Source organism: Anser anser (assembly GCF_964211835.1).
Source record: "Anser anser genome assembly, chromosome: 16".
Lineage (NCBI taxonomy): Eukaryota > Metazoa > Chordata > Aves > Anseriformes > Anatidae > Anser > Anser anser.
Genome location: NC_139737.1, coordinates 8,349,621 through 8,362,551, shown reverse-complemented (window position 1 = coordinate 8,362,551; position 12,931 = coordinate 8,349,621). Strand labels below are relative to the sequence as shown.

Here is a 12,931-nt window from a genome sequence, read left to right as displayed (position 1 = left end):
AATGTTTATTTTATCCATGGATGCTCCAAACGAAACATAAATAGATGAAACCTTTTCACATGAGAGTTCAGTGGTCCTTCAGGCCCAGAGATTTCTGTATATATTATTAGATCAGATTAGCCTGCACCAAATTAAATTATAGAGAGATGAACATAATTTGCTGGGAAAGTACAGGCAAATGTCACAAAATGTACAGTTAAGTCACTGTAATCCAGTTACAGGTAGATTCAAAACCTACAGCTACCTTTTTTATTATTTTAAAGCATTTATTATTTGAAAATATTTGCTGTTGAGTACTCAGAAAAGGGGAAAAATAGCAGAATCTGTACAACTTCACTAGAAAACAAAGGAGTATCTTTAATTAAAACAATCCACTAGAAAATAAGTTTGGATTTTGAAGTTTTTTTGTCATTGAGTGGGATAATTTCTTAAAAATAAATAATAAATTCACATTTCAGATAGTTATGTACAGACTTTTAACATTTTTTTTAATATTAACAACTGCATTTAGTGTATTAGAGGAATGCAAACAAATACAAGCAAAATAAGTACAATCATTAAAGTATTTGTTGTTTCTCCTCTCCCCCCATTTTCTGAGATACATGTATTAACAGAACTACCCTTCCTCCCCCCCAAAAAAATGCAAGGATGTATTTTTCTCGTATACAAAGCCATTATCAGAACAATTTCATCTTCCTACTTGCTCCTTTAAAAAAAAAAATCCTCTCTAAAAATGCATATTTGATTGCAAGTTCTTCAGCATTTCTGAGTTCTGACTAGGTCAAATAGTGAGACAGAAAAAAAAAAAAAAAACCAACAGCCAACAGTACTACACTGTTTGTATTTTTTTCCCAGTCAGGTTCTGGAACAAGTATAGATATTACATTGCAAAGTGTTACTTGATGTAAGAAAATAATCTCGGATATCTTCAGTGAGGTCCTCTATTCAATTGGATTTTCTATCACCCTAAAGTTGTGTGATATGTTATCCTCCTGTTTTAGATTCTAAAAATGTTTATTTTTTAAAGAAAATAGGAAAAAAGAATCATCTATTTCTGGACATGCACACGCAATACAAACTATCCCAAAGTGATTCTCTTTCTTATCCCAAGAATATTCTGTATTTCTGGCCTAGAGGCAAATTTAAAAAGAACAAACACTGTACTCATCCATACCTTCCTCTTAAACTACACAAGTTATCAGTTCTGTAGAAACACCTTTATGTTTTATATCTGCTCTAACATAGATGTACATCTGCATCGAGGAAAGAAAGGGAACTAACTAGTATATGTTTAACATACTATTCTGCAAAACACAGAATGAAGATAAAAAAATTAATATTTTTTAAGGTACTTGCTCATCTTTATTTCAAAATAATCTTTAACTTCTGCTGAATAATGATTCATTTCTAAATGCATAATACAATTTAGCTTTGTGTTCTTTATTAGACTTCATTATTTTTTTTAAAAAAGGCGTAGGGTATTAGTTTTTACTTTGACTAGTTTAACGTGCAGTTCATTTATCATAGAGGATCTTCTGGTCACCAGGCAAATTATCAAGCTTCTGCTATTACATGCTAAAAGCCACACACAGGTCAGAAAATGTTTTTATTCTAAATAAATTTTTTTAGAAAGTCTCATGTTGTAGCAAACAAGGTCAAGAGTCCCTTTAAGAAGGAGACTATTTCATTGCCTCCCAGTTTAGATTCTCCATAGACACGGTCCACAAATGAAATAGGAACCTGTTGAAACAAGGAAAACTATTTTTAATGTTCAAAACCTAAATAACCAGAAATTATGTTAAAAAAAAAAAAAATAGAGAGAGAGAGAGAGAGAGAAAGGCAAAACACGGACATTAAACTACGGCACTTTTATATGGGGGAATTCAGAAAGCACCAGACTGCCTTCCTTCATCTCAGTTCTTCGTACCAATGACTTTAATGATGGCCATATAGCTGGGTAGCATGAAAATATTTGGTTTATCACCTTTAAAGATGATCCAAAGACGTTACTCAGTGGTTGGATGATACGGCAGTTAGAACAAACTCAAAAGCCTAAGTACGGTAAAAGTCCAGGGCTCAAAGTGAACCTTCATCACCTTCCCTGTTAGCTAAATAAAGTAACTTTAAGAAAATGCCTCTGGAAAGCAACCATCTCCTGCCATCGTGAAACAGTATTCTGTTCAACCTCATCGCTGGCTAGAAGATGACATCTGAGTATGGCAGTTAGGGAGTATTTTTACAAGCAATACTTACCTTTGTCTGTCTTTGACCATTTTACAGGTTATTTACTGGATAAAAAGTCATTTAAAAGTTATTTTGTTTCCCTTACTTAAGTGATCATACTGTCCAGATTGACTCACTACTTATAAAGTGTGAGGAACACACTCCTTTTCGGTAATTTGACCACGTACAATGACGTATGACAGATCATTTTGCCAATACTGTAACAGAATATTCAAAAATTTCCATATATGTTTGTGTGTGAAATCAAGATACTTCAGCTAAAATAAAGAATTGCATTTGCAAAAGTCATTAAAAAACTGGCTTAGTGTTTGCTGGCAGTTTCAACCAGAAATCATCTGGCAAGTGGAACACAAAAATTACCACACCCTTGCAGCTGTGCCAGGACTGAGGATTTCTCAAAATTCTAAGCACATCAGTCCACGGTAGAAGAGAAACCAGGGAAAGAAGACAGTTAAGATATAAAACAAGGCATGCAGATAGACTTAATGATTTTGGCTTTCTTAGTAAGGCTCCTTTTGGTAATCCCAGTAAGCATCATGGCACCTGTGGACAGTTGATCTAAGGGGCAGGGCCAGAAATCACTCAAGAGAGTCAGCTCAGGATATCAGATGTGGTATTTCGTGACCAGTGATGGAAGAACCATTTATATCTAATCTACCAAGAAGTATCCAGTCTTCCCCTTCAGTATAGGGATTAACCACTTGTGTTGTGGCTGGACTTTGCCGTTCTTGCATGGGAAGCTCTGTTGTTAGTCTTAAAGGAGGCATTTCCAGAAGGGCATGTTCCACGTGCCGTGGTACATTTCACTTATGGTACAGAAACACAGCAAAAGGAAATGGGTGCGTGTAGCTTGTGTCAGTTATCTTACCACCCCTTGTTTCTTTTAGACTAGCAGGTCTTAGAAATCTTCATTTTTAACTTTGCGTAAGAACTGTTTAACTCTCATGATTGTACACATTTTACAACTGCATGAAAAACTCCTATTCCTCCTGTGGTTACAAAAGCAGCATCTGCAAACCAGGAATTAGACATTAAAGCGTCAACTCTTCTGAAATGTCAGTATCATTATTTGGATAATTATAAACTGTCTAGGAATCGTAACTATTGGTCAGGAAACATTGTATCAATGGACTTAATGGAAAATTATCCTGCCCCAAGAAGTTACAATATAGAGATAAAACAGAACCGTAAAAACAAACAAAAAACCCCAAAGTAATAAAATAATCTTATATACAGGTCTATGTTAGCAATCTGAACGCTGTCAAGTTTGTTACAGATATCAAAGAATATCTTAAAAGATATCTTTAAAGCAGTGCTGAAGCAGAAAAATGAAGCAGCTCTTCAGATGTTAGAACTCTCCCCACACGGGAGAAACCAAAGGAGGAAGGAAGATTGGGAATGTTACATATGAATTGTGGAGGACAGCATAACTGACCTGTGACAGAGCCCATGTCACAAACCTGACTGGTACAGCAATCTGTACCTACATTTAAATGAAAGCATAATATGCTTATCAGGACTTTTACTATACCTCTCCAATAGTATATCCTAGCTGTCTGGCCCGAACAATCATTTCAATCTGGAAGACATATCCTTTAGAAACACATTTTTCCATTAGTTTCTGTAAGACTTCTTTTCTGTATAACCTGTAAATGATTACAGAGAAAATGAAACCTGAAACAGTTGTTGAACTTCAGAAATCAACATACCGCGTGTAGGAATCTTAACTGTAATCACTCATTCATATCATCACCGTTTTAAAAAATCATTAACAAAGTGATAGGAGCAACAGTTCTTGCAATCTGGTCTGCTATTTCTCACACCCTTTTCAAACAGACGTCATAGTCCTCTGTAAAGGTCTGTTCTTACTCCAGTTCCTTGTTTAGCAGTTTCTTAATTTTCAATAGACTTTATGACATGAATACCAGGCCCATACCTGAAACTCCCTGTTAAGTCTGATGCACCCGGCCTCAGCAAAACCTGAGTTATAAAATTGGCTCCACGACTGCGAAAGAAAACACAAATGTCAAAATTACCCAGTACATCATTCCGAAAGATCAAGCAGAGTTTCTAGAAAATAAGTAAATATCAAAAAAGAAACTTTTAATTGCTTAGGAGGAAACAATTGTATTCCTAATATATTTTCACTATTAGATTTGATTAATAAATGATTGTCTTAAGACAAATCCCATCATTTTGTTTTTCAAATGATTAACAGATTATTGAACTTCATGAAGGAAAAAATAATTTTTAGAAATTAGTTTTACAGTCTGTTTATAGTAGAATTGTCAGTACCACCACACACTGTGTTACAGTACAGAAGAAATAAATTTGACGACAAAATTACATTTTTCCTCTAACGTTCACTAAGAGAGAAGAATAAAATTGCTTCCTGGATGAACGTTAGACTTGGATTTAGAAAAGCAAGATTCGCTTTTGATTTACTCTGCTTTCATAGTATAATAAGGAAAAGCTCCACAGATGAAAAATGTTGCAAGACTGAAAAGTCATTCATGACTATGTTGCTCAGGGCTATATTACATACAGATGAGATGTCCAACTCCTTCACATTGTAGTGTTTGATACAAAAGGACTTCTCTGTAACACCCATTACTCTCTTCTTTTTCCTTTCTTTGTTTTCTTTTTTTCTTCTTCCCTTCAGGGATGGGTGGGAGGAATGCGTACAGTGTATTTACATTCACAAAAAACTAAGCACTTACTCTAGCCGTTAAAAAAAAGGGAGAAATCCAAATCCCTGTGATACCTAATCTGTGATACCTGTGTCTCCTAATCAGACTGTTAATACTTCACCTCCAAATTCTTTACAGTAAAAAAAAAGAACAACAGCATTAAGTTATGCCTATTCTCTTAAAACATGTAGAAGAGAAAAGTTGTTATGCAGAAGAAATTTGTTGATTAGCTGATCAAAATCTGTGAGCCCCTATAAACGTGAGATGCCAGCCTCCATGTGCTTATATGACCTTGATACAGTTTTCTTCTTTGGGGGTGAAACTTTTCCTTGGTGCTGACTGTAACCCTTTTTCAGTAAGGTCTAAGTAATGATTTATTGACATCGATCACGCCAGATAATTCTTAACTTCTGGCAAATCAGAGTGTCAACAGAGGGGTTTAGCAAGTCATTTACTGTTGAGGATAAGGACCACTGCAGCGCTTAAAGCTAACTACACATGCCTTTCAAACTTGAGAAAAGTGTCAGTCTCAGCTCATTTTTTGGATGATAAACCTGAAAAAGTGTCCCAAATTGACACTGTGCAGATTTTTACACTGTATCAACCAATTTCTCAAACCAAGTTGTATCATTAAGTTCTTTGTTATTTTTAATTGAAGAATCTACAGATTGTGCATACTCCTATTATTTAACATAATTTTGCAGTACCCAGTACAACTGACTAAAGACTCAGTTCAGTTCACACGGATTTACTGGAGTTCTGTACTTGGAATTTTTAATTTCTAAACAACAAATTTATGTGTAAGTATCTAAAAAATACTAACCTGATTAACTTTCTTTTCAAATCCCAGCCATGTACTCCTCCATTTCCTTTATATCTTGTACCAGACACAATATCAAAATTGCCTTCTTTCTGCTTTCTATAAGCAATTGATTTCACCAAAACAAAACAGGAACAATATTTATATAAAGTCAGTATAAATTTCAAAATAAGAATGATCACTCTTAATACAAATTCTATACTTTACAAACCTTTAAACAAATAAGTAGAGAAGACAGGAAAACAATAGTAAGGCTGGTTATGGTGCATTATGCATTTAAAAAATGCTTAATTGATCTCTTATAAAGAACAATCTCAGAGTATCTTATTTTCAAAGCAAGTCTCTCTAGTATAAAAATAAAGATAAGACCAAATGCTGATTTAGACATTTAAATTACACAAACATATAGTAAGGGGAAAAAGAAAGAGGTCTGGAACTATCCATGCCATGCCTAACTGATGCAGAACCTTATCTAAAAGTTGTAGGCCTCTGGTACTACTTAGTAAGAAAGTTGAAAATTATTGAACTACCCTTAGCCACCATCGTAATGCCTGTTTACTGCTTCTCACAAATTGAAATCTTACAGAGAGAGGAAGATAAGAGGTAGGCAGACAGGAGAGAAGTACTTCACAATTAACTGAGGACTGAGTCCTCCAATCAGTACCCCTACACACACACACGAGATCATTAGAAAAATAAAAAATAAAAAAGGTTATCTTATAATCCTAATGATCTCCTCGTGCATGTGTGTGTCTATATATTTATATATACACACACACACACATATATATATATATATACACACACAGCTTTGCAAAGCTGAACAACCATTACAAGAACGAGAAGTACTTAGCCAAACATGTTCTCTGTTAGTTTAAACCCGGGGATCTTTGCTCCAGTTCAAAGCTAATTATTTTTTCTGTTCTGTTTTGGAACAAATCTAACTAGGTCCAATCACTTTTATTTGAATTCTTGCCTTTGCAGTTTTCTGACTAGTTAAGACAGCTATACAATAATCTAAAGCTTTCCAGTTTTACTACAAAACAATAAATGTTTAGAAGTCATTCACTTATACAAGAACTAGCACCTACCTGATAAACTCTGGAATAAATTTCGGCTGAAATAGAAAGAAAACAGATGAGACGAGATAAAAGAAAGGGGGGGATTAATGAATATTTAATTACAACAGATTAAAAACAGTACATAAAATACAACTTACATGGTGAGAGAGGTCAGCATCCATAATAACAATAAAATCCCCAGTGGCATACTTCATCCCATGAATGTATGCAGTGCCTGATGAAAACAATATAGAAGTAATTTCCCTCAGTATTTTAACATACGCAATCTTCTAGACAGTCTGCACTTATTTTCTAAACTCTTTAAGTTCTACCAGAAAAGGATTAACTAAATACTCCTAAAATTTATTTTAAAATGATATATCAGAGGTCAAACACTAAAACTGCTTCCCCTTTTCCTATAATTTCAGTACTAGATTTTAGAAATATAAGTCTTGTCAAACCCTACTGCACTACAAATGTATAGAGAAACGACTTGATAAGTGGGTCACTATTTCAAATAGCATTCAGAAGCACCACAGGCACTTAAGAGCTATAAAAAACTGGAAATGGGATACAACGAAATAATCACAGGGTTAAAAAAAAAAAAAACAACTGTTCTATACTCAGGATTTCCTATTAGTAGCATATACATTTTGATTTATTCTCCTTGACACCATGAATTATATTCCTGAAAAGATTTTTTTCCTTCCTTACAGATATTGTGTTTTATTCATCCTGAATGAACTGATGTAGCTCTCTGATACAAGCAAGTTTTGCTATTAGAGCTTTCCTCAATAATGGCAATTTCTGATCTGAGTCAGATCATTCAAAGATAGCACTGCTTCCGAGAACAGTACAGCAGCATAACAGAGATTAAAACCTCTTCATTAAGCCACATTATTCTCTTAACTTCATAAGGAATAGATAAAACTGAAAACAAAACACACTTAACTGATGTCCTTAGCAGGCAGTGTCACATGAAATTAAACTCCTGGTTAATGAACAACCTCTTTCCTTTCTTTCCCATGTCATTTCCAAAGTTACACAGTAGAAGCGTTACAGGTTTGCGTATTGCGTAGGATTATTTAACATGGTACTTGAAAAAATTTAAATCAATCAGCTTATGCTATAATACCAGTCAAATTAGGACAAAGGTTCAAAAAGCAGAAAACAGAAAAATTAAGATGTGTACACTTCTTAGAGTTTCTTAGATAAATGAGAGATGTAGAAAAAAGTATAAAGGTGAATTTAGACAATTCAGTTTTTAGAAAAGGAGAACTTTGGTTTTGTCAGTGGAATGGAGAAAGTTGTCAGCTGCAGTACTCGGTACATAAGACACCTGAAATGTTTTACCAAATGGTTGCCAAGATGTGTAGAAAGACAGATACTGATTTCCAATAAACCAAAAATGTACTGCATTTTATCATTTTTTCCATTCCTATTATAAAAGAGGAGAGAGAAAAGAATCCGAGATGTGAATCTTAACAGAATGAAACATCTCGACTTTATTTTAGGATGGCTTCGATACTGCCAATTTTAATGTCATTTATGACCTCCTAAGGGTGCTTTTTCTGAAGCAAAGAAAGACAGGCTTGACTTAGACTTTCTGTGAAATACAAAATCAGATCTACAAAATTGCAGTCTTGCGTCATTTCATGAAAACTTTAATGATTTAGCTCAACGGCACAAGACTGGCTCCCAAATTACTGAGGGCTTCTGGAAGACAATGAGGAACTTTTGTAATGCACTTCAAAGGCTTCAGTTCATGCGTGAGTTAATAGGTGAGACAATACGTAGTAGTTTGAATGTTAGACATCTGTCAGATACGCATTTTTTTAAAATTATAGTCATAATTAAACCTAATTGAACAGTTACACTGAAATGAGCTGACAGTGAAGAGTTCTGACAGAGGAGTGTCCCAGGCTTGGAGACTGCACAAGCTATGGCCCACTTTTTGAAGCATCCTGTACACAGGTAGATGCCACAGAAAGCACCACTGTCTCCTCTGAATCAGTAGGCTCCATACAGAAACGGCAGCCACTCTTGTAAAAGGTACTTCTTGTCTCAATCCATGTCCCTTATTCTGTAATCAGCAAATGCTGTGTGGGAAGAGAAGAGGCGCACGCTAACAGGAAAGCATAGTTGTACAGAACAGCAGTCACCGCAGGCTTCAGGTCTGAGGTTGTGGTTAACTTGCTATAAATACACTGTGATTTTTACGTGCATGCTTTTTAACTTTGTTCACTTATACAAGCTTGTTGAAAACATATTTCTAGACTTGGGCTTTACTTTGATTCTTCTGGAATTTTATATGCTAGAATCAAACAAAATATAACTTTTTTTTTTATTTAAACTACAAACCAGACTTAATGAGGACTTACCAAGGCCCAACTTCTTTTCTCTGGGTCTTAAAAGCTGCAGGATACATTAAAATACAAATAAATTAATTGAGGAACAGTTCTAAATTACTTTTAGTGACATCTTAAAATTCCATATTTTCAGTATAAGAACATCTTAAAAGCTCCTTTTCACTTTTAGAAATGTTAATACACAAAAATAAATTAATCTGACAAAATGTAAGAGAAACAAACCATTATTTTAAACAGGTATTTGATCAGGTCACATTTAAAAACAAACTCCTTATAAGCTTTACTTGTATTTCTGCAGTAAAAAAAAATAATAATTAAAAGTACCATCTCTGTAATTAAAGGATTTCCTCAAATTCCACTATCAAACGCATACGTATGAATTGAAACAAAGGCCTCCCCAGTACCATTAATTTAGGGAATGGAAAACACTAACAGTGAATATTTTAGCAAGTTCCCCAGCATGATTTAATATACTTTTAGTACTGAATATAAAATTTCAAGATTTTCATGTGCATACAAGGTATAACCCATGGATACTGACTTTTAGATCTTGACTAATTTTGTTACCTTATCTGAGAGGTTATAAGTAATGTGAGTCAGAGGCAAGGGAATTGAGGAACTAGTAATCATTAGTCCTTCTAATAATTCATTATTGTGAATTTTGCTCCCCCCCATCTTTTTCTTTAATAGTCAAAGTTGAATAATAGTTCTTTAATAGTAAAAGTTTAGAAAAAAAAAAAATCACTTCAATGCCTTGTCTACTCCCTAGAATGCACTGTCCTCTGGAGCTATCTACATACCACATTCAGTAAACATAACTCACTAAACAAGAAGCCCCATTACATTATTTGGATGGAACCCCCTGAGGACAAATCAGAACACTGAATTTGCTTGGGGAAAAAACAAACAAACAAACAAAAACCCAACAACAAATACTTTTAAAAACTTTACAATCACACAGTAATAGATTGGAAAAGAGTCTGACACTGCTTACAGCATAAAACTCTGTCAAACTCAAACTTGAGTTTTTACACTCTTCTGTGATAAAGCTTTTATCCCCCCAAAAAACTGGCTTTAATGATGCACAAAGAATAAGTAAATGACAATATCTTGTTATATATAATTGATGGCTCTATATTAATATAATAGAAAGAAACCAACCAAACATTACTCTTGTTATTGAGAAATGCAACCAGACATTAAAAATAAATCCCACGGCCAACTAGCTTCCCATTTTTTAATTTTCCAATTCCTGCAGCCACAGAAAGTGAAACACAGCTGTATCCAAACCTCACCTTTCCCTCAGGCGTGCACAAAGTACCAACCAAACACCGTTCATTATCCAGTAGCACACGGCAACGCACAAAGTACTGAGAACCTTTGTAAGCATTAATTTATGATTGTGCGTATGAGTCCATAATGCTAGTAAGCAGCTGCAGGACTGTTGCAGTTTTACCTTTGCTAAAGTGGAATGCAAAGCTTAAGTAACTTGTTTTTAAAACAAGTAACTTTATATCCTTGTTTAAGGAGGTAAGGAAAGTCAGTGCAGGATCCAGGGACTCTAATTCGAGTTCTTGAAAAATGTCAAGTGCTTTCCTATACAAAAAAAGAAAAACCAAACAAAGCATGCAACTCACTATTTTATCTGACCCATATATCTTTTCCAGTTGTTTAGCAACTTCCTGCGTCCCGTCCGGGCTTCCATCATCAATGATGATAATTTCAAAGTTGTATCCACTGAAACGAGAATTATTTTTAGGCGAACAAGGGGAAAGTCCGGTTTCGCTGCCTACCCCGCCCTGTAAGGCACGACACCAGAGCGGAGCAGGGGGCGATTTCCCAACGGAGGCTCCCGCGGTGGTTCTTACTGGGACCGGGAGCCTGCGCTCACTGGGGTGAGTCAGCGTTACGCCTCAAGCCGCGGTGCCTTGCGCCACAGCACTCGGCAGCAATAAAAACCCCCTACGGCCCTCGGCGCCCCCGGCACCCCCCGTACCTCTCCTGGAAGGCGCGCACGAGCAGCCAGACGACGAGCGGCAGGTTGTGGCGCTCCTCGTACGTGGGCAGCAGCACCGACACCTTCCTGTGCCCCGCCGCCATGTCGCGGCGCTGCCCGCAGCCGGCCCGCCCGGCCAATCGGCGCCGGCCGGAAGCGACCGGCCGGAAGCGGAAGCGGCCCCGGGCCGCCATTTTGACCAGCATGGCGGGCGGAGAGGAGGCGGTGCGGCTGGGCGCCGAGATCGAGCGGCGGGAGCGGGAGCTGCGGGGCCTGCGGGAGCGGCTGGCCGACGTCCTGGCACGGGAGAGCGGTGGGGATGCTGAGGAGGGGTCCGCTGGTGTAACCGCCGCCGCTTTCCCCGCCGAGCTCCCTCCCCTGCCCGGCCAGGCCTCGCTGAGCGCCGCCGCCATCCTGCGGTACAGCCGGCAGCTGGTGCTGCCCGAGCTGGGCGTGCGGGGGCAGCTGCGCCTCGCCCGCTGCTCCGTGCTCGTGGTGGGCTGCGGAGGGCTGGGCTGCCCCCTCGCGCAGTACCTGGCTGCGGCCGGCATCGGCCGCTTGGGGCTGGTGGATCACGACGTGGTGGAGACCAGCAACCTGCACCGGCAGGTGCTGCACGGGGAGGCCCGCCGGGGGCTCCCCAAGGCCGTGTCTGCCGCGGCGGCCCTGCGGCTGCTCAATTCCACGGTACATTATGTGCCCTATTGCGGCGCCCTGAGCCCGAGCACCGCCCTGGAGCTGGTGCGGCAGTACGACGTGGTGGCCGACTGCTCCGACAACGTCCCCACCAGGTACCTGGTGAACGACGCCTGTGTCCTGGCTGGGAAGCCCCTGGTGTCCGGCAGTGCCCTCCGGCTGGAGGGGCAGCTAGTGGTGTACAACTACCAAGGGGGACCCTGCTACCGGTGTCTCTTCCCCAAGCCCCCCCCTCCAGAGACGGTGACAAACTGTGCGGATGGAGGGGTGCTGGGTGTCGTGCCGGGCATCATGGGGTGCATTCAGGCCTTGGAAGTGTTGAAGATAGCCTCTGGAATGGGTTCCTCCTTCAATCAGTTCATGCTGATGTTTGATGCTCGGGAAGGGAAATTTCGCAACATCAAGTTAAGACCAAAGAAAGCAGACTGTGCTGTTTGTGGGGACAACCCGTCTGTCACTCGCCTTCAGGATTATGAGGCGTTTTGTGGTTCTTCTGCAACAGACAAATGTAGGACTTTACATCTGCTGTCCAGTAAAGACAGGATATCTGTAGAGGAGTACAAAAAACTGTTGGATGAGCAAATTCCTCATGTATTGTTAGATGTTCGTCCCCAGGTTGAAGTGGATATCTGTCGCCTGGCACACGCTGTCCACATTCCTTTGAGTAAATTAGAGGAAAAAAGTGAAGAATATTTGGAATACTTAGAGAAACGAATTTGTGAAGAAAAGCAGAGAACTAATGGCCAGACATCTTTTCCTGTATATGTTGTTTGCAAATTAGGAAATGACTCCCAGAAGGCTGTAAGAATTATTCAGGAGTTACCTGTCAAAGAATATGGTCCTGTATTAGCTAAGGATATTAAAGGGGGCCTCATGGCTTGGGCCAGTAAAATTGACCCAACATTTCCTCAGTACTAGAAATCTAAATGGCAAAAAAAAAAAAAAGGATATTCACAGTAAATGCATGGGGTTTAAATGTCTCTGTGCAGTGTCTATATCATGTAGAGATATAACATGGTATTTCTATCTTCCATGTCTATGATTTTTTAAAATAT

General features: G+C 38.3%; 1 protein-coding gene and 1 long non-coding RNA gene across 3 annotated transcripts in view; one reads left to right on the top strand and one right to left on the bottom strand.

Moving 5' to 3' along the window:
• LOC310882533 overlaps positions 1 to 12,931 on the top strand; it is a 43,812-nt gene that overhangs the window by 7,963 nt on the left and 22,918 nt on the right. The gene's annotated exons all lie outside the window — the stretch shown is intronic.
• On the bottom strand, positions 470 to 12,346 carry DPM1 (dolichyl-phosphate mannosyltransferase subunit 1, catalytic). The gene is made up of 9 exons (XM_083801414.1): positions 11,181 to 12,346; positions 10,822 to 10,921; positions 9,197 to 9,230; positions 6,974 to 7,050; positions 6,846 to 6,871; positions 5,758 to 5,853; positions 4,181 to 4,249; positions 3,776 to 3,890; positions 470 to 1,740 (listed from the first exon to the last, which is right to left on the bottom strand). The coding sequence occupies exons 1-9, from the start codon at positions 11,729 to 11,731 to the stop codon at positions 1,636 to 1,638; spliced, it is 1,173 nt and encodes a 390-aa protein (XP_083657540.1). The 5' UTR covers positions 11,732 to 12,346; the 3' UTR covers positions 470 to 1,635.

Bases quoted from the DNA above. Each gene is read 5' to 3' on its own strand.
- DPM1 (XM_083801414.1), bottom strand. From the start codon at position 11,731: ATGCCGGCCGCAGCCAGGTACTGCGCGAGGGGGCAGCCCAGCCCTCCG. The intron at 7,051-9,196 runs GTAAGTCCTCAT...TGTTTTCATCAG, and splicing joins AGAAAAGAAGTTGGGCCTTG to GCACTGCATACATTCATGGG. The intron at 5,854-6,845 runs GTAGGTGCTAGT...AATTGCTTATAG, and splicing joins TTTATTCCAGAGTTTATCAG to AAAGCAGAAAGAAGGCAATT.